Below are 25,010 nucleotides of genomic sequence, written 5' to 3' on the forward strand. Positions count from 1 at the left end.
ACAAGTTGTAGAGGGCTCTTGTTTCACCTTGTGGGTTCAGGGGAACCAAATTCGGGCTATCAGGCTTGGGGACAAGCCCCTTCGTCCACTGGGCCATCTTGCCCAGCCAAGACTAGGTTTTTGACAGGGTTCTTACCTATGAATTGTCCATGCAAAGGCTCAGCTGTCCTTTGTGACCATGCAGGGTTCCTTCTCCTGAATCCTTGGTTTAAATCTTTGCAGCTTATTACCTTTGGACCTTCCTGCCCTTTCCTAGCAGCATCTGTTCTTTGTGGAGTTCTTTATTTGTTTAAACAGTGTTTTCTCAACCATGGAATCCATTCCTCTTCCTTTGTTTGAGAGTGGCACTCTAATTTTCTATATGGAGCCCTCATACCAAACGGCTTTTCTTCGCTGTTGCCCAGCAATGTGTACGCTCCGAGTCTAAGCCGCACTGACCCTTTTCCTCTGAAGCTATCAGCGCAGGTTGTTTTAGAAAAGGCCTTTGAAAATGAAACCTCTCTGACTGGGATTTTAACATTTTGCCACAGCAGATAGGTGCTTCCTCAGTGTTGTTAGAACTTGTTTCTAATTACAGAAATATGTTTGTTTCAGCATAATTGGGAATTTATTCAGGTTGAGGTACCCTGGATTTAGAACAAACCCCACTGATGTTTCAAGATACTGATGTGACAAATGGTTGTCATCAAGGATGGCCATTTCCACAGTATAAAGCCTTTCTTCATGGTCTTAGGAAAGGGCATATTATGGAGGGAATCTTTAAAGGGAAAATATGTTGTATGGTCATTTGAAATGAGTCTCCTTTGAAGTCAGTGTCTCCCCGTGTGGTTGAATGTTCACGCTCCATGTGTCTCAGACTTCTCAAGGCTGCTTGCTTGCTTTCTCGGCCCCCATTTTTGTAATTATGTCAAGGCTCGCTTGGAAACGCCAGCTGCATCCTGAGGCTCTTGACTCCACAAGCATTGTTTATGAGATTCTGGGAATTTTGTGAGTTTGTAATATGGTATTTCTTGGTTCATTTATTTGCTTGTTGGTTCATTTACTCAGCCACTTAGATATAAAGAAATGAGAGCTGGGTGCTCTTGAGGCCTTAAGCACTTGACATGATTAAGAGAGGATGGTGTGTGATTTTATCCTCGAAGAGGGTGGCGTGGATGATGAGGCTGCAGTCAGATCAGTAACCGTGACTCCCGATGTTGATCTAAAGTCACTGTGTTTAGACCTGGGGCTGCTGTAGATGTGATTGGGGCATTTTCTGACACTATGGACAGTGGGGATGCTTTAAGGTAAGCAGTTCTCAACCTTCCTAATGCTGAGACCCTTTTACCCAGTTCCTCATGTTGTCGTGACCTACAACTATGAAATTATTTTCATTGTTACTTCATAACTGTAATTTTGCTACTGCTATGAACCAAAATGTAAATGCCTGATATTCAGGATAGTCTTAGGTGACCCTTGTGCAAAGGTTGTTAGAGGCCCAAAGGACTCATGACCCACAGATTGAGAACCACTGCTGTAAGGCCTCAGCTACTTCCAGAATCATCCACTCTCACTCTGGGAACAGCTGTGTGAGACAAATGTCAGCAAAGTTTACACAAGAATAGATCTATGAAAACATTTCAAGCTTCCATCAACAGGCAGGGACAGTGATATGCCTCTTCTCTATGGATGTACCCAGGACATTGTGCATAAACGGAACCTGAGAGATCTCTGAAACATGGAGAGAATAAGATAAGCTGTTTCATGCATGTTGCTAAAGATACCAGTAACCCAAAAATGTCAATAGGCACAGACAGAAAGGATGTACCGACAAATGTGTACCAATAAGGGAACAAGAAGCCAAGCAGGACAAAAAACAGTAAGAACTGATCTGATTTAGCTGACTGAAACAGAAACAGACTGTGACCTGTGACAGTGGAGTGAGGACCTGGTCTTCAATCTCTGTGAGACCAAGATGAATTTTTCCTGCATTCTACCAAGGTAGGACCTATGAAGGCCAGGCCTGGGTCTGACATTCCCTCCAGTTAGTGACGAGCCTTCTCTACTGTAGTGCCCTTGGACACAACACAGGGAGCCTGGATTTTTACCCCACCCCAAAGCAAAGAGATGCTCTTCTGCTGGAGTGTGTTAGAGAAGACACAGTGGAGTCAGCATCACCCACAAATGATGACAGCCTCCCCTCCCCCACATTGAGGAGCTGCTAGAGTGAAAACAGGATGGTCAGATAGAACGCCCTCTCCCCCTGCAATCATGAGGGCCTCCTTAAGCATCACCAATTCTAAGAGAAAAACCTGGATTTCTACATCAGTTGTGAGGGACACACTTTTTATATATCAGTCCTGAGGAGACACACTTTCTCTCCATCAGTCATGAGTAGGCATGCTTTCCAACATGTTCCCCTTTGCAGCAATTTTAGAGAGATCTGGCTGAGACCAGTTTAATTAAGATCCAGGATCCCATACTGATGTCTCAGTACAAAGTTTAGTCTTTATATACAGAAGTTTTTGACATAAACCAAGTGTGGTGGTTCATACCTATAGTTAGAAGGTCAAAGTCATGTTTTGACTACATAGTGAGTTCGAGGCCAGTCCTAGTTACCTGAGATCCTGTTTCAGAAACCCAAAAGAATATTGACATTGAGATGACAGAGATGGGTGGCAGTGGTGAAAACCTTTAATCCGGCACTCAGGAGGCAGAGGCAGGCAGACCTCTGAGTTCAAGGTTAGCCTGGTTTACAGAACAAGTTCTAGGACAGCCAGGACTTCACAGAGGAACTCTGTCTCAAAAAACAAACAAACAAAAACAACAACGAGAGAGAGAGAGAGAGAGAGAGAGAGAGAGAGAGAGAGAGAGAGAGAGAGAGAGAGAGAGAGAGAAAGAGAGAGAGAGAGAGAGAGAGGATAGAATACCCGAAAAGGACATTAAAAGAACAATGATAAAAATGCCCCAAATGAGCAATACAATCATACCTGAAACACAAGGAGAAAAGTTAACAGATGGCCCCAACGGCAGAATGGTATGAGTGGGAGAAAGGCAGAAAATAGAAAGTATAGAACAGTTGAAACAAAGAGAAAGCAGGATTAAAAACCCTACTGTGCTCAGGGCTATAAAAAATTTATAATATGTGACTACCAAGGAGAGGAAAGGGCTGGACAGGGTACCCAAATGCGTGGTGGCTGTGAAGAAATTTACCCTTCAAGTACTAAAAGAAAAGGAGCCATCAAAGCAGAATTTCTTATCTAGGGAAAATAATCTCCAAGCACAAAGGGGAAGTTAAGACATTGGCAGACGGGGTGAATGAGAATTTGCCAGCAGCAGATCTTCTGCAGAAGAGTAATTAACAGAAGATTTCTAAACAGAAAAGAAACAATTTAAGGATAGCTGGGCACATCAAAGGGGAAGACCCCAGTAAGCAAATATATGTGTGGTTATAACTGATTTTTCTTTTCTGAAGTTTTAAAATTTATCTTTGAAGGTTGAAGTTAAACCATAACACTTCCTGGTGTAGTTCTAAATGTTTATATAGGAAATATTTAAGACATTTATAAACAGTTGAAGAAAAATGGCATTGAAGATCATGAAGTTTATCCCGGGCAGACCATGGCTCACTTTCATAGAAAAATCTATATGTGAATGTTGATAGAAGCTTTTTTCATAACATTTAGAAACTGGAGAAAAGCCAGAGGTCCTTGAGTTATTGAATGGCAGCAAACTGAGACACACTGACACTTGGAACACCACCACAGGGGACCCAGCTGAGTGAAATAGCCAAACCCAAAGGATACATGCTGTGTAACTGTGCTCATACAAGATCCACAAAATGCCACAATTGCATTAAAGGATAATAGATGAGCTATTGCCGAGGAGTCACAAAAACATGGAGCATGGAGGATGAGATTGTGGTGATAAAGAGCAGGTGAGGGGTTCATAGTGATGGGAAAACCTGTGGTGATATATTGTGTACCCCAATAAAGCTTGCCAGAGGATCAGAGGATAGAGCCAGCCACTAGATTAGACACAGAGGCCAGACAGTGGTGGCAGAGACCCTTAACAGTATCACTTGGGAGGCAGAGATCAATCTGGATCTCTGTGAGTTCAAAACCACACCGGAAACAGAGCCAGGCAGTAGTGGCACACACCTTTAATCCCAGTACTGGGAAGCACACAGGCCTTTAATCCCAGGAAGTGATGGCAGGGCGGAGAAAGGTATACAAAGTATGAAGAAACAGGAACTAAGTATGTAGATGTAACCAACCATCTTCTTAATTAAGAAACACAGAACCAATGCAAAGAAGAAAGCCAAGAGATCAGAGCTAAGAGCCTTACCCGCCTGCTGCAGCTAGCCTCTTTAGCCAAGAGACCTCTCCAAAAGAGACCTACTTCCTGTCTGTTTGTCTTTATATAGACTTTCTGTTCTGCCTTCTCATTGGTTGTAAACCCAACCACATGACTGCCTCATCACTGCCTGTATGTACAGCCCTCCAGGTCTTCTATGGTATTGAGATTAAAGGCGTGTATCTCCAATGCTGGCTGTATCCTTGACCACACAGAGATCTACCTAGCTCTGCCTACCAAGTGCTGGGATTAAAGGCGTGCGCCACAAAAACCCAGCTCTGCTATGGCTTGCTATTAGCTCTGATCCCCAGGCTACTTTATTTATTAACATACAAATAAAATCACATTTCAGTACAATTAAAATATCACCATATAAGTCAGTTCAGTTGAGAACCATTCAGGTGAGGACTCAGAGGATTTCAGTCAGAGAATTCGTGGAGGTGGTGAGGGAATAGGTAGTGGCTGTGGCTTACTCTGCTTCTCTGATCTTTCAGTTTTTACCCCAGCATCTGGCTCTGGGTTTTTTTTTTATTATTATAACATCATTTAAGATTCAGACAACAAAACCCCACATGAATATCTGTCTCCTGGTTGTGATAATGTACTAAGGGTTTGTTTCTTGTTTTTGTATGAGTATGTCCTTGTGAGTTTATGTCCACCATGTACATGCAGGTACACGGAGGCCAGAAGAAGGTGTCAGAGACCATGCATCACGAACCTCTGGAGCTGGAGTTACAGGTAGTTGTGAGCTGCCTGATATGGCTGCTTGGAACCAAACTCGGTTCCTCTGGAAGAGGAGTGAATATCCTCAACCACTCCAGCCTCTGATCTAAGATTTGCCTTCTAAGAGAAATTAGTGAGGCTATGAAGGATTCCTCCAGGATATTTTCTATAGTTATATATAAAATCCACCATTTTCTTCAATTAAAATGGTTACTTAGACATGGGAAGGTGGAAACTTGTTATGAAAGCTTGGGGACTGGAGCTTGGAGCGCCACAGCCTAAGTAAAATGCCTGGTGGACATGGCTACTGCCTGTAATTCCACTGCTGACAAGGCAGAGACAGGGAACCCTTGGAGATTTATTGGCATGCTCTGGGTTCAGTGAGAGACCCTGCCTCAGTGAATAAGGTAGTGAGCAATCAAGGCATACTCCTGCTATCAACCTCAGGCCTCCACATGCATGTACATTCATATACATATATTTGTGTGTGTACCCCACACATGTGAACACATATGATGGCACACTATACACATGCACATTAAAAATAGTTAATTAAATATTTTGCTTACTATCTTGGGATCTTGCTTGTTCCAAGAGTACAGCCTCTTATCCTCATTAGATACAATACTATACAGAGGTGTGTGATCACAAAATAATAACCCATGACTTAACTGTTCACATGTGAATACACACAACCATAATCAATAAAGCCAGTTCAGAATAAAACAACTGACTACTAAATTGTTATAATTGTTGTTGTTGATGAGAAATGATGGTATGTTTGTTGTTTGAAGATTTGGGGTGACTTGTTGCACAGAAATTCCATCTATGAATAGGAAAGAATCAGCCAAAGAACTAAAAGGGAAAAGAATCTGGAGGTATGTTCTTTCATCCTTGATTATGGAGCAGAGCATTTTGAGAGGTATATCTTTGTGTCTACAGGGAGGTGTTCAGATTTGAACTATGGATGTATGCATGCTGGCCAAGCACTCACTCTGCTATGTTCCAGCCTTCCTTTTGCTTTTGAATTTTGAGACAGGTCCTCACTAAGTTGCTTAGTCTGGCTCTAGACTCACTTTGTAGTCTGAGTAAGCCTTGAATTTGTGATCCTTATGACTCAAGTCAAGGAGTATGAAGTGTAGCAAGTGCTCTAGCATTGAGCTACATCCCAGTCCAATCATTTCCTTTTTAATGCCACCAAATGCTCACTGGATGAATTCTACCAAAAGACTGGGTTCTAAGAAGACCATCTACAAACATCCTCACATGCCAGGTTTAGTGATGCATCCTATAACTGGGTTTCTGTCTCTGCACACTAGAAAGTGAGCACTCTGAACTTTGCTTTGTATAATGTCATTTTACCAGGAGTATAGTGCCTTCCATATGGTTGATTTTTAGAAACACTTGCAGAATTGAAGACATGAAGGAGAAGGAAAATGTATATGCTGTCTTTGTCTGCAGGAAGGTCACCACCCACATGGGTATTAAAAGCTGCTAACCACTCTGGAGCCCTTGCTGCATATTGAGCTGTATTATTAATATTTTAAAGATGCTAAATCATCCAAATTTCAAGACCTGCATATAGGAGAGATAGTATTATTAATATATTTTAAAAGTTGTCCTAGCGATCATCCATCTGACAGCCTAGAATCACCTGAAAAAACTGAGTCTTGGTTGGCAAATTTTCTTTATCAGGTTGGCCTGCAGACATGTCTGTAGGGGATTGTTTGGATTGTTAATTGAAGTAAGAGGGCCCATTGTGGGTGGCATCATTCTTTAGGTAGGTGGGCCTGGGCTATAAGGAAGCTAGCTGAGTATGAGTATGAGAAAGCAAGAAAGCAATCCAGCAAGCAGCATTGTTCTATGGTTCCTGCCTCCAGGTTCCTGCTCTGATTTCCTCCCCAAGTTGCTTCTGGTGGGAGTGTTCATCACAGCAAGAGAAAGCTAGAGTAATAGCCAAGTAAAAGCTTGCATATATAGATTCATCTATGCAATGTGTCCATAACTGCCTATTTGTTACTCATTAGATTAAGTTTATATAAAATTAGATGGCTAATAGTTATGACAAACTCAGCATATCCCTTATTAAATCTGACCCTCATAGGGTGCTTGGTTTTCTACCAATATTATTTGTTGTTGGTAACTCCAATTTTTCTCTACTGGGAGAAAACATCTTAGAATCATCCTTGACTCTGTCCTCACTTCACACTTCATGGTCCCATCCCACCAATAAATCTTGTTGATTATTCTTTGATGATATTCTGAGCAAACCTGTCCCCTCCTCTACCTTCATCCACCCTTGTTGAAGCCACTTTATGTATTACTTTTCCTACTGCCATGACCAAATACCTCATAAAGAACATCTTAAGTAGATGAATTTGTTTTATCTAGTTGTTTGAAGGTGCAGCCTATCATGGCAAGGGAGATACCACAGTAGGAGCAGCTCCTGACAAAAGAATGATACTTCTTGCTTTCATTTTGGTGGATCAGGAAGAAGAAAGAGATTGGCCTGGAAGTGAACTTGTACTGTAGCATACAAAGATCTTCCTGCTCCCCAGGAACCCACTTCCACCATCTAGGCCCCACCTCCTAAATGTTTCTCAGCTTCCCAAACTAGAGCCATGAGCTGGGGGAGTTAAGTGTTCAAGTACAGCAGCCTGTGAGTGACATTTCACATTCAAAACTGTAAGACTTACCCCAGCCAGCATGTGTTGCCTACAACTAGCCATTCTACTTCTGCTAGTTACCACACTGTAGTGTGTTTAGCATGTTGCATTTGTTCTGCCCAATCAAAATGTTTCACTTCACTAAGAAACAATTTCACTCAAAGAAAAAAAACCAAGCCTTGCCAGGGAGAGCCATCAAGGCTGCCCAGTGCGACCCATGCTCAGCACCTCTCACATCTTTATCTCTGCAATCACCATGCCTTTATCCTGGTATCTCTGCCAGCTTCATGTCCAGTTGTCACCTTCCTCCAAGAGCTACTTTGACAGCTGTTCCTGGCCTCTGTACCTGCCACAAGTGTAACACAAATCTTAAAAGGTGAAAGTTGAAAGATCAGAGAAGCAGAACAACCAGCCACTAGCTTACCTCTACAAAATCTTCAGCCTCAAGAGAGTGAGTTCCTGTTTCCTCACGCTTTATATACCTTTCTGTGTCCTGCCATATTATTTCCTGGGATTAAAGACATATGTCACCACTGCCTGCTTCTGTTTCTCTCATGTATCCCAGTGTGGCCTTGAACTCACAGAGATCCATACAGATCTCTGCCTCCCAAGTGATAGGATTAAAGGTGTGTGCCACTACTGCCTAACCTTTATGTCTAATTTAGTGACTGTCTCTGTCCTCTGATCCCCAGATAAGATTTATTGGGGTACATGATAAATCACCACACACAAGTCTCTTCCTTGGCTCATATTTCTTCATGGATCCTAGCCCCACAGATTGTATTGTTTATAGAGTAGATGATACGTAAACAAACCCATGTACATACACACATGCTCACATAGACACATGAGTAATATTAACCAGAAGCCCAATGGATGTACTAGATTCTCTCCATTTTATTTATATTTATATCCCTTGTGCTTAGACAGTGTCTAGTGTCTGTCAGGGACCTGATGAAGGTTTCATGTATAGATTAATGAATGACACCAGCTTGAATTCAGTGTTTGAATTCAGTGCTTACTCATTCATTGAGATTCTCCACTTGTTATTTGTCTTGTTTTTTGTTTTGTTTTGTTGTGATTTTTTTTTGCTGAGACTCATTAAAAATAGAAGCTAGATTAATCCAGCTAATATAATTCTTAGAAAAGAAATACTTCTCATTTTATTGTGTGACAATTTCATAGATATAAAGACTTAAAAAATTTGGTGTGTCGTTGTTTTGGCTGCATGTGTGTCTCTGCAATGTGTGTGTGTGTGTGTGTGTGTGTGTGTGTGTGTGTGTGTGTGTGTTACCCACTGTTGACAAAAAAGGACACCAGATTATCTGGAACTGGAGTTAAAGATGATGTTACAGCTGCCATGTGGGTCCTCTGGAAGTGCAGCCGGTACTTTTGACTACTGAACTGTCTCTCCAGCCCCATACATACATCATGTTTTGATTAAATCCATCCCCATCTCTCCTCTTTGACTCATCCTGTATTTCCCCTTTGAAATTCTCCTCATGTGCTTCCTTTTCCATTCTGTATGTCTGAGAACAGAAGGGAAAGAAGGAGCTGGAAAATGTACATAACAATGTATTTCTTTCTCCATACTGGTCTACTGTGCACTGGCTTCCTGTGTTCAGCAAGAGTGAGCTGAACAGTCCATGGTGGATATTGACACTATAAAAGCTCTTTCCAAACAGCATATAACTATCATTATTATCTTTATCTTTTGTAGTACTGGGGGTCCATCCCAGGGTCTCACCTCTGGGTGGTAGACAAGCATGCTACATACTGTTTTGGATTATACTAACAGCTCCACATTTAACTATGGGATATATAGTCAGAAATGAAGACTATGCAATGAAGAAGGCCTAAAAATTGTGTCACATAATAGGGAAGGCAAGTTTTTGCAAGTTTGGATGCCTTGTTACATCCTTGGCTTTTCCTTAAAGGCAAACAGAAATCCTTGGAAGTGCTTTATGCAGAACGAAGGTGTGGTCACATGAGTGTCTAAAGATGCCCTAGCGGTAGGCAGAAGGCAGATTAAAGAAGTTAGACTGAAAATGGAGAACTCTGAACTGCAGATGCTGCTGGCTCAGGCTAGAGTGTTAGATGCCCCCCACCCCTCACCCCCACAGAGAAATACAGACCCACTGGGCTTGGCTTAGAAAGCAAAATGCACAAAATTTGTGTATTGTGTTAAAGAGTTCATTTTCTGTTTTAAAAAAGAAAATGTTTGTGTGTGTGTGTGTGTGTGTGTGTGTGTGTGTGTGTGTGTGAGATATATGTGTGAGTGCATGTGTGTGTGCATGCTAGAGGTCTATATTGTGTGTCTCCCTATATTGCTCATCTACTTTATTTTTTAAAGTTTTTTTTTGTGTATGAAGGAGTCAGAGTTTATAAGCTTGCATGAATAGCCAAATGAAATCACTTTGCTAAATTAATATATGAGTACGTAATTTGGGGGTAAAAAACAGGGATTTTATTCTTAGGTGAATAGTTTTCACACTTCACTGTTTGCTGATGGTGTTTTCCGTGGTCTTGGTACTGTTGGGCAGTGTCATGGTAATGATGGACTGTTTTCAGTTTGTAGGGAAGACATGGTGGAAGCGGTCACCTGCGTCATTTGTGTGTTGCTAATGGTTATTTCAGAGAACTCCATGTCCTCATGTTTGCATGCTTCTAGTTATTTCCTAGGGGTAAGGGAGTCCTAGAAGTTTCATTTCTGGGTCAAAGTATAGGCATCATTCTACTTCTGGAATGGTTGTGTTAATTTACACCATTGGTCTGTGGTGCCACTGCTAATTTATTGCATATGGATGCTTTTTAAGTATTTCAAATTCTCTTTAAACACACTTTGTTTATGATTAAGTAACCTATCATTTTGCTGGTATTTTTCTTTGCAGGGAATTTAAACTGTTTTTTGATACCTACATTGCAATTTTTTTTCAAATTGCGTTTTCTCCTTAAAATTCAAAAGGTACATACAGATGAAAAGAAATCCTGTTGTTTCTTCATTGATTTTTTTCCTTCATAAAATACATTGTCTTAATTAGGTTTTCTATTGCTGTCAAGAGACACCATGACCACAGCAACTCTTATAAAGGAAAAACATTTAGTTGGGGAGGCTTATGTTTTCAAAGACTTAGTCTATTATCATCATGGTGGCATTCAGGCAGACATGGTGCTGGAGAAGTAGCTGAGATTCGTACACCTTGACTTGCAGGCAACAGGAAGTCTACTGTCTCAGTGGACTTGGCTTGAGCATATATGAGACCTTAAAGCCCACCTCCACAGTGACACACTTCCTCTAACAAGGCCACACCTACTCCAATAAGGCCACACCTACTCCAACAAGGCCACACCTCCTAGTGGTACCACTCCCTTTGGGGCCATTTTCTTTCAAACCGCCATATGCAACATTCTGAACTAGCTTGTTATTCTGTAAAGTGGTGTTGGACTTGGGGAATGCTGAAGAGCCCCCTCTTGAAAGCTTTTGGTACCAACTTCTAAGGCTCCTCACTAGCAAGTTGGAAGAGTAAGTTGAGATAGCATACTCACACGACCTTCACAGGCCTGGAGACTTACCTGTCCTGCTCTCAGTTATGTTTCAGACCATGCTATTCTGTCATCATCACAGGAGAAATGTGTAGTTACTGGCAAGCAGGACGGAGAGGACCTATTGCTTGGCTCACACCTGTCTCCTGTGCCTTGTAGCTCACACTCTTCTCTCTTGATTTCCACATTGTATGGGCCAATGACACCTATAGATGTTGGAGAATCTTTAGACTTCAGCATTTTACCTGTCTCAAAGGGACAGAGGAACTGACTTTGTGAGGGCAGAGTCAGCCAGAGGGAAGGGCAAGGCTCTCACAGGCAGCCCAGGTGATCAGCTGTTCCAGGAGTCTATCAGCCTGGACTCTCAGCTTGTTGTCACTGTGACTACAGAAGCCAGTGAGGCTGAAAGGCAGAGAGGTGAGAGAAGATACGAAAAGTGGAGGAGTTGTGTGTGGTACTTCCCAAGGCATCAGCAATGCATGCTTGGACTTTCGGACTTCTGCCAAGAACACGGACTAAAGGAGAACAAGCTAGAGTAGGAAGCCTGGTCAGTGCAAACACTTCTTACACACTGCAGACAGTAGGGAGCCTTGTCAAAATAAACACTTCTTACACACTTAGTGTCCTTCGGATCTCAATTTCAGAAACACTCTCTTAGACACTAAAGTTGTTGCCAGTGAATTAAAGTCAAAACTTCAACTGCACACTGAAATAGATGAGCTGGGAAACAGTGGTCCTGATGAAAGCATGCACTATCACAGTTAGATGTCGCTTTTTAGAGCCAATAAGCAAGATGCTCACTTCTAACAGAAGGTTGACCTTTGCACCAGCTTGTGCATTGCTGGGGGTTTAACTTTTCTAGGAAAATCTTGATGTCCATGTTAATTGTTTGTTTTCTAGAGCACGGCAAACAAAGTTGACTTCTGCCTTGTTTCAAGTAGCTTCAGGACTCTGGGTAGATGTCTAAGCTCACTCTGGCTGTTTCTCTCCCCATAATGCAGGGATGATACTTCCCAGGTCTCAGCTTTGCCAGAAGGAGTCATTGAGATAATGCATACAGAAGGGTCATCTTTCTGCGATAGGTAGAGAAGGAATCCAGAGGCAACTGGCTATTGGTATTCATTTTCTGAATGAGAAAAATACTTGGTTTGTTTTGGAGAACTTTCAAAAGATTGGGGAAGGGTAGGAGAAAAGAGACTTGACTCAGGACTGTGTAGCTGAGGCTGTATCTTTAAAGTTAGGATAATGCTTGGGGAAGAGAGACTTAATATGAATGTAGGAAATAAGTGCTGATAAAATGGAAAACACCCATGACCTGCCCCCTTTCCCTACATGCAATGTGTACCTTAGCTTCCTAGAACAAAAGCGTTATGAAAAACCCAATACCACCCCAAGGCTAAAGAGTGATGCTGGCATTCCACAGGAAGAGGCTGTTTTCAATGGCATCTACATTGAGTACGGGACAGCAATTTTCACCTTCACTATGGACACTAGATATTTGGTGGAAGGGATTAAGAAGCCTCAGGCTAACATTTTAATATAAATTTAGTGAAGTAAGATTTTGCCTCATGGCAGAGGGGGGATAAATGGGATTCTTACACAAGGCTTATCCTCCACTCCATTTCCCCAAGCAGGAACTTGACAGATAGGTTTTTATGTTCATCAAAGATGGCCTAGAGCTATGACTTGAAAAGTTCTACTACAGAGAGATTAGTAAATCAAGGCTTACAACCCAAATCTGGCTCACTGCTTAAGTCTGTATCTCAGAGCTGGAGCAGAGGCTCAGAAATTAAGAGTACTTGCTGCTCTTCCAGAGGACCTGACTTTGGTTGCCAGCACCCATGCTGTGTAGTTTACAAATGAGCTTCTCCAAATTAGGGGCTTTGAAGATTCTAATAAAGGTTCATCTCCTTCACATATGGAATCTTAGATTACTTGTTAATCTCTAGCAGTGAGAATGAGTCATTGTTGTAGTTGTGGTGAAGGTACCTAAGAGAACATAACAGAATGGTTGATCTTGATTGTGACCTTGGAGGGCTCTATCCATCCCTTGGCTCTCTGTCTCTGGGTCTGTGGTGAGAAGAGAGCATCATGGCAGTGAGAGTGTGTTACAGAGGATGTTCACCTTATAGGGGCCAGGAGACAGAACACAGGGGTGCTCATACCAGGGTGAACAGAGTAGATCTCTAATAGGCTGAAGCTGAGGCAAGATATAACCTTTAAAGGCTCACTTCTTGCAGTCTAGACAAACCTATGAATGTTTTCATCATCTCCCAATGATGGCATGAAGCTAGGAATCTAATGATGAGGGTCAAGTCCTGATGTGTCAGCCATTCCCAAGTGCCCAGAGAGGCACACTTGATCTTCTGTCCATAACATGGTGATTCCCATTTTTTTCCTTTTGGAGAAGTTTGGTGATGTCTGCTGACAACTTTAGTTGTTGTCTGGGTTGAGGGAAGATACCACCATGGTACTTAATACATGGATACAAGAGCTGTTAGTAACCATCTTACATAGTACGGACTGTCCCTTCATTAAACATAAATAAATAAAATGACTTCTGTACACTCAAGAGGAAGGGGAAGGAAGACTATCCAGGAGTTTGAAGCCAGCTAGAGATAAATGGTAGAACTCCTTTAACCCAACACATCAATATTAGATATCTCAATCTCAACACAACATCTCTGACACCAAATTCTCTGCTAATGATATATTTATCATTAACTACCAACTGTTTCTGGCCAGTGAACCTGCCCAGGTGCATGTCAAGTTCTCAAGACAGAGTGGGGGCAGCGGTTGAAAATGGAAATTCAGCTTTTTAATAGCCCCCACACATCATATTTCACCTTCAGTGTATGTCTCTGGAACTCAAAATGACAACTGATATGTTGTATCAATTATGATAGAATGCCCCTTGTTGTAGTCTCCCAATATCTCAGAGTCTCATTACGATTGGAGAATTCTCTTTATGCATTTATTAATGTAATGTTTTATTTTTTTCATGGGTGAGGGTGTAGGTGACATAAGGATGTCAGGGGAAACCTTTCAGGACTCAGCTCTCTTCCTCTACCATGTGGGTCCCAGGGGTCAAACTCAGGTTGTTAGGCTTGGCAGCAAGGGCCTTTATCCATCAAGTCATCCTGTCAGCACCAACCCTTATTGGGGAAGTCCAAGCTGTCAGTCCCAAGTGGGAAGCACTGCACTGTCTGAAAGAACATTACAAATAATTCCTGGCATTGGCCTGAAATTAAAAATTAAAAAATGGGGAGCATACTGAAGAGTAAATTTATGTGACCTGATCACAATAGGTTCTTATTTAGTAGATTTTGATCTCTAGGACTCTGCATAGTTAAGGGTGATCACCAGTGAGGGTAGACCACACTTGGAGCCACTGATGGAAATGGATGTGGAACTAAGAAAGGATGGGGAATGTTCTAATCCTGTTGAAATTTTACATTGTTTAGGTACATATCAGGTATTTGCACAGTGAAATTTGCATCTCAACCTGCTTTTTCTTATGCCACAGTCAGACTGTCCTCATCTCCTTAACAACAAGTGTATTTTAATCTATTTTACAGTTATTTTACATCTGGGCAGCATTGAATTTATTCTTTGTTTGAGGTTTCATTTAAAAAAAGTTATGTGTATGTTTGTGTCTTTATGTTGGGTATATGTGCATGAGTTCAGTTCCCAGAAGAAGGTGTTGACTCCCTTGGAGCAGGAGTTATAGGCTGTTGTGAGCCACTCAATGTGGTTGTGCTGAGAACTGAACTCAAGTCCTCTGCAAGAGCAGCAAGAGCTCTTAACTGCTGAGCCGTTTCTCCAGCCCCTGCATATGACTTGTAGAACATTATTTTTGCTGTTATATTGCTATAACATTGTGCTTTGGTGGCTTATTGTTCAATAAAACAAAGAGAGAGGCACAGAGTGAGAAACAAAAGTCTACTAAACTTCATACAGATGGGTCAAAGATGGCGCTCATTAGCGATGCTGAAATGGAGGGCTCTTCAGCTTGCATGCAGCAGCCTTTGGAAGGGAGCCAGGCAAAGCTTGGTTTGAGAAAAAAGTGAACAGATCTCCAGAGTTAAAAATGCTCTCATTAAAAACAAGTGGGTCTGAAAAGTAGAGATAAAATTAGGAAATTTAAAATATCTTTCTTTGGGAAAGTATCTTTTTCTTGCGGCGGGAGTACTTTTTATATTTATTTTTACGTACCTCTAGGATGTTACATTTCTGAGCCCATTTCAGAGGCATGTGCAGAAACAGGAGGTTGCCAATAATAAGGAAGAAACCTTTTCCACGCACTTGATGAGAATGAGCGAGTGGCAGTCGCCGCTGTAATTACAGTCCTTGGTGGTGGTACAATTTTAGGGAGCCAATTGACTCATCTGCTCTTCAGACGTAATCGGGATGTTGATAGGGCCCTTCTGCCAACAGCAGTGCTCAGAATGCTAATTTTCATGGATGGCTCTCCACCCTGAAAAAGACTTCTGTGCGCAAATCTTACCTATCCCTTTGGCTTGTCTTCTTATGGTTATTTAGTATTTTATTAGACTGTGATTAAAGACCAGAAGGAGAGGGTATGGGGGTGAGGGAAAGGGATGATGGGAGAAGAATGTAGACATCAGCCATTAGATTTAGACTGGGCAATAAACATTCTTACATTGCTCATTTAACAATTAAAGATTTTGTTTTGACTCAGAGTCTCACTATGTAGCCCCGTTGGCCTAGAACTCCCTGTATAGATCAGGCTGACCTTGACTTTACAGAGATCTACTTGAGTCTGCCTCCCCAGTATTGGGATCAAAGGAGTATGCTAGCATGCCCAACAACATTTTTTTGGGGGGTAATTGTATATATACCTTTAGTTGTAAATTTATACTACACAAAGATCTGTTACCTTTTGCCTAGTTTCCCTGGTAACAAACTCCTCCAAAAACACAGAAAAATGAAAACCAGCTGCTGACATTGATACAATCATAACACAGAGTGGTCCCTTCCTATCAGACCCATGGACCCTGTGGAGCCACCCCAATTTCCCTTCACCTCCTTTGTCTACTTTCAACAACCCTGAAGCTGTCCCCTAGTTCTAGAATTTTGTCCTGTCAAGAATGGAGGTGTAGCTGTAACTTGCTGGTGGGTCATTTGCCTGATGTGCCTGAGGTTTGGGGCTCCAGCTGAGTGGAAAGTGTTGTAGAGCAACTTGTGTTTTCTCTGTGTATGTGTGGGTATATATTGGGTATATATAGTACATGCACATGTGTGTGTGTACTGGTGTGCATGTCTGAAGCCAGAGGACCGAGTTGGACACCCTTAATCTGTCTCTGCCTTATGCCCTTGAGGGAGAGTCTTTCACTCAACTAGGAGGGAGGGAGGCAGTCAGCAAGCTCCAGTAATCTTCCCATCTTCACCCCTAACAGCACCGGGATTTCAGACACCCGTGACGCCACATCCAACATTTTACACGGATGCTGGGAATTTGAACTCAGGCCCTATCCTTACACTGAAAAGGTGAACAGTGCTCTTGCTCAGTGAATGAGTCCCTTTCCAGCTGGTTTTGTTTTGTTTTTAAGTTTCCTTCTCTGGCGATTCACTCAAGTTCTTGCACAGAACAACAGGTCATTCTTTTTATTGCTAAGGAGTAGTCCATGTTCTCAGTGTATTGCCGTTTAACCAGCCGCCCACTGAAGTCTGTGGGGTTCTTCTTAGAGTCCGGCTGTTCTAAACAAAACTGCTGCCGATGTACAATGCAGCTTATTTTTGTGAATATATAGTGCATTTCTGTGTGATAAATTCCTAAGAGTGCAAGTGTTCAAAATGAATAAATAATGGATTTTTTGGTTTGCTTGTTTTTTAGAACTAGAAATGTGTCTCAGGGGTAAAGGTAATTGTTGCCATGCTGGTGACCTGAGTTCAGTTTCCGGAGCCCACATAATGGAGGAGAGAACCCATTTCTGCAAGTTCCCTGATCTCCACATGTGCATCCTGGCATACATGTATGTGTGTGTCTGTGCATGTATACACACACACACACACACACACACAGAGAATGAGAGAGAGAGAGAGAGAGAGAGAGAGAGAGAGAGAGAGAGAGAGAGAGAGAGAGAGAGAGAGAGAGAGAGAATAATGTAGTAAGAGTGCAGGTGTTGGTCATACGTTATTTGTAGTTTTTAAAGACACCACCACTTTCTTTGGCAGAGTGGCTGGGCCATTTTAAACTCCTTTTAAACATCAGCAGAGTTACTTCAGTAAATTCTTCACCTCCTGCTGAGGATTTGATGGTGACATCTTTGTTGTTTGTTACCATCCTCATCGTTATCTTATTCCAGCCATCCTGATGGGGTGTAGTGACAACCCATTGGACCATTGACTCACACATCCCTCATTCATAAAGATGTGGACAGCTTCTCACGAGCTTCTGAGCTGTCTGAATGTCTTCTCTGATGACATCTTTATATGTCTTCTGCTCATTTTGATTTTGTTTTTGTGTCTAGATCATTGACTATTTTTTTGTTGAGCAATGAATTATTGATCTATTCCAGATACCGTCTTTGGTCAAATGCATGGTGTGCACAGACTTTCCCCAGTTGTAGGCTTGTATTTTCTCCTTTAATGGGCTTTTTCCTAGAGCAAATGGTTTTAATTTAACCGTGTCCAGTCTTCTATGCATTGAGCTTCTGATGTCAAGTTCAAGCCCTCAGCGCAGACCTGGGTCCCTAAGCATTCCAGTGTTGTAAAAGTTTTGGGCTAGAGAGATGGCTCACAGCTGCCTTTACCTCCAACTCCAGGAGATTTCAGCACCCTCTTCAGGCCTCTACTTCAGACACCAGCACACAAGTGGCATATAGTCATGCATATACATAAATAAAAAACATTTGAAAGCTTATAATAATTTTATTTGTAATCCACTTTAAGGTATTTTTTTTAAATAAAGTGTTTTAATGCTTAAGCCAAGAGGAGTTGATCTTTGTTCTCTCCTCCCTCCCTCCCTTTCTACACTCCCCCCCCATGTCCAATTGCTCCATATGGTTTGTTGAAAGGTGATTTTTACTCTATCAAGTTTCCGTTCCAGTTTGTCTTCATCTTTTTATATTCCTTGGAAGATTCAGTAACCATGCAAGACAAAAGTTAACAGAACTGACTTTGGCTATACTGATACTTCTGGATATTTAAGAAATAACGAAGTTGTGGGACTGGGAGGGTGAGAACTCAGTCAGCTAAGCTCTTTTGTGCAAGGGTAAGGGCATGAGTTTCATCCCCAGCCGGGGTAAGAATTGTCATGTGACCAAAAATTGTCATGTGGCTATCAGAGGTGTGTTGCTTAAGCAAATTTTCACATCCTGTGCTCAAAGGTGTGCTAGTCATCACGGTGTGGTGAGGGAGAGGCAGAGAGAGGCAGATCCCAGAGATTCATTGGTTATCCAGCCTAGCATACTCTGTGAGTTTCTGGTCATTTAGAAGCTGTATCTGAAAGAAGAGGTTTAACACTAGTGGTTGCCATCCAGACTCCACATGTGTGCATGTGCACACATACATGTGCTTGTGCACCTGTACATACATGTACATATTAAAAAATAAATAACATAGTCTGTTTAATTACCATATTAAATTTTATTAATCAAATAAAAACCCCAAACCTATTCTTGTGACCCACAGCAAGTATTAACAATTTGATGTTTCTTTTTTTATGCATTTTAATATAATGATGATCATGGCATTGAGTTTTTATTCTGTCATGCCTGTAACACGTCACTAACATTTTCTATGCCATTAGAAATGTTCAAGCAGGTTACCAAAGTTATCTGCTTCTAGACTGCATGTGTATTGCAAATGTGGCATAATTTACTATAAAACATTATGTATCACATGTATACTGATGTAGTTTCTAATATGATGATACATTATCTCATATATGTATAACATTTGCATTATATGTGAGAGATGTATATCACTTATCATAATATGTACCACACATTTGTATGATTGCTTTGGCTGCCTTTATTTTTAGTATCTTTTATTCTGTGACTATTTCATACAAGCACATAATGTGTCTTGACCACATCTATCCCCAGTCCCTCAACAGGCTGCAGGATATCCCTGCCACCCACCTTCGTGTCCCTTCATTTTTGTAACACTCTGACCCCAATTAGTACCACATACTCGCCTTTTAACATATCTTGTTGGCTTGATATTGGGCAGGTCTCATGCAGGTAACCACAGCTGCGTGAGCTCATGAGTGCCACACAGCCACGTCATGTCCAGAGCACAGCATTTCACAGCTCTCCTCCCATCCCTGCTTCCATGATGCTTCCTGAGCCTTGTGGAGGCAGGGCAAGTGATAGAGATGTGTTATTTAAGGCCGAGAACACATTGGTCACTTATTCTCAGCACTTGGACCAGTCATGAGCCTTACATTGCTGTTATTACAGAGAGAAGCTTCTCTGGCCAAGGGTGAAAGAAACCCAGATCTATGAGTATGAATATCAACATTTGGAAGCACATTGATAACATGACCATTTAGGAAAACAAGAGTATAGGTTCCCTCCTAGAGCTAAGGATGTCTGTCTTTAGTACCGTCTAGGTGAGCAAGGTGGGTTAAATTATCCATAATAGAAGCATGATAACTTTGCCACTCCTTACTGCTGAAGACTGAATAGTTTCTAATTATGGTTGTTATATATAACAACGTCCTACTCTGTATCCAGTGGCATCAGACCCACTTGACTCTATACTCTTCGGAGACGAGAGGGTTCATCTCTGCATCCCACCTGGGCTGAGACAACTGATGTATGTTGAGTCACTGGGACAGATGGAAAAATGGTACCTAGCAAGATTTCTGACAGTTAGTAGCAAGCCCAGATTCTTCATCCTTCTGTCAGGTACCAGCGGATTTTTATTTCTGGATTTTTTTCTGAAATCTACTAGTGATCCATATCAAAACATGGAAAAATCAGCCCTCACATACTTACTTATTTTGATTCCAGTAACTGTTGGAAAAACATAGTTTGCTCATTTCCCCCAGACTCTTACTTTCCCAGACCAACCTTCATTTCCAGTGTGTGAATATTTCACAGGTGAAAACAGCAAAAGGAAATGTTGAAGTGCAAATGTCAGAAGCAGTCAAGTCTGGGAATGCTGAACTGTTGTTGCATTTATCTTTACCTTGTAGATTTATCAACGATGCTGGTTAGTGTTCAAGAAAGCATCAAGCAAGGGTCCAAAAAGGCTGGAGAAGTTCTCAGACGAGCGCGCTGCTTACTTCAGGTGTTACCACAAGGTAAGAGCCTGCAGCTGTACCTCCCCAGACCTCGGCTTGGAAGGAGGTAGCTTGCACTTATTGGGAAAACACATCCAAATTATTGACAAATGTTCCTATCTTATTTTTATGTGAACAAAATATCTGCAACATAATATACTTACTCACTGCTTATTAAAAATGATTAATGTAAAACTGTTCCTGTGGTCTCCTGATCTTTTAAAATTATTTTTCTTTGCTCTTGAGAATTTCATGCATATTCCAATGAAATATGGTCATATCTGTCTACTGCTATAATTGGAGGCATGAACCTGTGAGAGGAGAGCCTAAAAAAGAGGTAGACTATAGTCTCATGCAATAGCCAACTTTATTCAGAGCACCGGACAGCTTATACTCTGAGGGTTAAGAAGAGTCACATGAGTAAGGTGTTCAGTCACAAGTAGAAGACACACATGGCAAAACATGTTTTTCCAGAGAGGCATATGAATAACAGCAGCTGAAGTAAACTCACTTCTATCCACTACACCTGGGAGGAGCACAAACATACATTCCAAGAACAATTCTGTGTTTTGATGAAGCAGAAGTCACAAGCCTCTTGTCTTGTTTTCTCACAAGCACTCAGAATTCTCATAGGACTCCATTCTTGGACTGCATTCTGATAATATACACCCTCTATTTCCTCATCCAATTCCCCTCATCTCACCCCTAACATGCCCCCCTTCAACTTCACATCTTTCTTTTTACTTTTTTTTTAAAAAATTAATTCACTAAATCCAATTAATGCTGTCCATAAGTGCATGGTGTGGGACCATCCACCAGGTCTCTTTGCCCTCTAGAATTTTATGTGAAACCAGTAGACTCATCCGTATGGAAACCTGACTAGGTGGAGGATGGGGACAGACTTCCTTTTTTGTGCAGTTATTATACAGGTCCTGTGGTGTCTTCCTTATGCATGTTTAGATTATATAAACATGGGAAGCAGTGATGTGCTGCTAAACCCTTGTATACTTTCTAAAGCCAACCTCTCTGATTCTATTTTAAATGACTGGTACCCAATCAAGTGCATCCAGATGTATATGTTGCATGCCAGTTTGCACAGAAAACAATGCCAAAGGCATGGCTTGATTTACTTCCTTGGGAGGCCTTACCTTCCAAGGTAGCTTCAAGTACCCAAAGCAGTATTTGGTTTGTAATTTGGATAAATAATAAAGAGTTGCAGTCTCTATTAAAAGTGTGATGGCCCTTACCCTGTCATGAGGATCTCATTGCATTCCCCTCATCTCCAAGGTGTTGCTGGAGGGCTTCTCTCCAGGTTCCACCAAGCCCCACAGTCCCACAATCCACGTATAAAATAATCACTCAGGCGCTTATATTACTTATAAACTGTATGGCCGTGGCAGCCTTCTTGCTAACTGTTCTTTTATCTTAAATTAGCCCATTTTTATAAATCTATACCTTGCCACGTGGCTGGTGGCTTACCAGCGTCTTTACATGCTGCTTGCCCTGGTGGTAGCTGCAGTGTCTCTCCTCCTTCTTCCTGTTTCCCCATTCTCTCTCTTTGTCCCACCTATACTTCCTGCCTGGTCACTGGCCATCAGTGTTTTATTTATATAGAGTGATATCCACAGCACCAAGGCCTGTGTGACCTTTGTTGAAAGAATTCAAATGAGTCAGAGTATATTGCAGAAGACAGACTTGGCTTATTACAGAGTAAAGCGAGGCACTTTCAAGGGGTAACAGTGGGCAGTGGCCAAAGGGACCACTGTGATGATCTCCATTATAGGCAGGGTTTATTATATTCCTAAAGCCTCCAGAACAGTCAGTGTTCTAGAGGTGTGCTTTTCTGCAAGGGCATTAGATTGGCAATGCATATGGACTAACTCTTAAGAGAGAGACAGTGATCTGCCTTTGCTCTTTACTGTGAAGCCTCCACTAGACAGTGTTTATGAGACCTTCTCCATCATTCTGAAATTCATTTTTCGGCCCAGGACCAGTGATAAGGCAAACTATCCTTCTGCTGACCATGATCAGAGGTCTGCAATTTCAATTCCTGGGTTATAAGATATTGATTAAAAAGGTGGTGGGGGGTGTACCCCCACACACAGACTTTCATATCTGTCAGTGTCTGTTACCTGGTGACCTCTTCTCTTCAGAACCTCAGCCATCCTTTGCTCTATAATTCAACAGATACCTGTACAATCTGATCATTGTATGTGGCCACCCATGCCCTTCTCTCCTTCTTTGTGTGTATAAACTCCAAGTATTTCCAGAAATAATTCATTCTTTATGAACGCCTATACTGCCTTTCTGGGTGTAGAAAAACAAAAGAGAAAGAGAGTATTATATTTTGCTGGAAGACATGAGTGCATCTAACAGAAGGAAGACAAGTGCAGACACTCTGTAGGGGATCTTTCCAATACTCTCCATCAGCTCATGGTGGTGGCTCTGTGTTTGAAGTGTGTGGAGACTCCACATACTTCCCACAGCCACTGCTGACACTTCTGGGAACCAAGCATCCTGCCTGCCTATTGCTGGACCACTGGAGTCTGTATGACATCACTTCCCTCAGCCAAATCCTTCCAGCAGCTTGTAGGATCGCAGCATTTGAGTTCCCCTGGCCTGTGCAACCTCCTAGCTCAGTCGGCACAATCTTATCTTATCGTGTTCTGGGACCCTTGGCTCCTTGATGTCTTTACACATCTCTCCATCTGTACTTTCTCTTTTTTCTGGGAGTCTGTTACTCCCACACAGCTCACTTCTTTACTTGGTTCAGTCATTATTCAAATTTCTTGTAGGTAATACTTGTTAACCTGTTTGGTTAGTGAAACCCATCACAGCACTCCCTTCCCATCTCTTCTTTCTCAGTTTCCTTAATGCTCACTACTGTGATGTTCTCACTTGGTGTCTGCCTCTCCCACATAAAATAAGATCCACAATGACAACAGGCTTTGTGTGAATGGGTGTGAATTGAGTGGTCTCTATTAATTATTAGTGCCTAAGGCAGGACAGACAACTTAGTACTTTTTAAGTATTAAGAAAAAAATTATCAAAAGAAGCATCCAAAACCAAGGAAAGGAATTTTGATTTGGAAGACATAGGTGGGCATGGTGATGGGACCAGAAGATGTCAAGACTTGGAAGTTTTAAGACAGATTTAAAGTATGCGTGTGCATAAGCTGAAAAGGACCCCTTGCACATGACAGGGGAAGGAGGCTGAGGACACACTCACTTGCCCTACTTTGGACTTCTACCTGCTGGTTTGTGATTTAATATGCAAATCTTCGAGGAACTGGGTAAGCTGGGTTCTCTTTCATCTGTAATCATCATTAACCAAAGTTCAAAGCCTAGCGCTGAAGAGGAATTATCTCCATTAAGCCTCCAAGCCCTTGATGAGTTAGTGTCGCCCATTCTTTCTCTTTACTCTTTCAAATCTGATGTGTTTAATATTAATCTCTTGAGGGCACATCAGTAATTCTGAGATGTGCATTTTTTATCTAAATGCTGTGTAATTTATGGATCTTGATAATAAAATACCAAGGTTATAAGTAGCACACCGTGACCAGATTTCAGAATCTATTCCAATATAAACAAAGAGATTTCTAAACGACACCAGGAAATGCTCTTTGATCAACTCAGACATGGTATGGAGTCTGGTAGAAAATCTATAGTTTGTTAGTGTGCATTTCATTGTTCAGAATGCTATTTCTGAAAATGCCAGATTTGAGTATCTGAATCTTTTTGGAGTTTTAACATAAAAGTTGACTGTAGAATTTTAAAACTTAGTGCATGCTTCACTGAGCACATAGCTAAAGGTGTTAATGGAAAATAAATGTATGACTACAAGACACACAGGGAAAAAAATCATTTTTCACGTCTTAGCCTCCTTCCTGAAGTTCCCTTCAAGCAGCCTGAGCTGTCAGAGATGCCATGAAATTGATTAACTGTAATTGTGACAATGTGAAGCCTCCAGTGACTTTGAATGTGGTCCCTGCCCTTCTGAAATGCGAACTCCCTGTCTGCATTTAGGAAAGAACATGGCTGGCCTTGGCCAGGCAGGTACAGGCTTGCTTGCCATGCTTCACCTTGTGGGGAGAGGTAATGATCAGGGCACACTCTAAGGTGGAAGGGACAGGTCACCTCCTGGTTTGGGACGCCTGGATTCTGTCCGAGCTTTGCCTCTGTGTCTGTACATCTCTTATGTAGTTGTTAGCCTCTCCTCTCCCCATACTTATCCCTCCCATACTCACTTCCCCTCCCCCTTTCTCACTCCCTTTTCCTGCTCTCTCCTCCCTCCCCTTCCATTAACCTTCCTTCCTTCCTTCCTTCCTTCCTTCCTTCCTTCCTTCCTTCCTTCCTTCCTTCCTTCCTTCCTTCCTTCCTTCCTCCCTTCCTCCCTCCCTCCCTCTCTACCTCCCCCCTCTCTCTTTCTTTCTTTCTCCTTCCTTCCTTTCCTCTCTCTCTTCTTCTTCCCTCCTTTTTTCTTCATTT

At 41.9% G+C, this 25,010-nt stretch overlaps 1 protein-coding gene across 1 annotated transcript in view; it reads left to right on the forward strand.

Moving 5' to 3' along the window:
• Positions 1-25,010, forward strand: part of Dok5 (docking protein 5) — a 153,996-nt gene that overhangs the window by 47,747 nt on the left and 81,239 nt on the right. Inside the window, exon 2 of the mRNA XM_028885104.2 lies at positions 20,437-20,544. Coding sequence (XP_028740937.1) covers positions 20,437-20,544 — 108 coding nt within the window. The remainder of the gene's footprint in view (positions 1-20,436; positions 20,545-25,010) is intronic.

The sequence above is a fragment of the Peromyscus leucopus genome, chromosome 1 (assembly GCF_004664715.2).
Source record: "Peromyscus leucopus breed LL Stock chromosome 1, UCI_PerLeu_2.1, whole genome shotgun sequence".
Lineage (NCBI taxonomy): Eukaryota > Metazoa > Chordata > Mammalia > Rodentia > Cricetidae > Peromyscus > Peromyscus leucopus.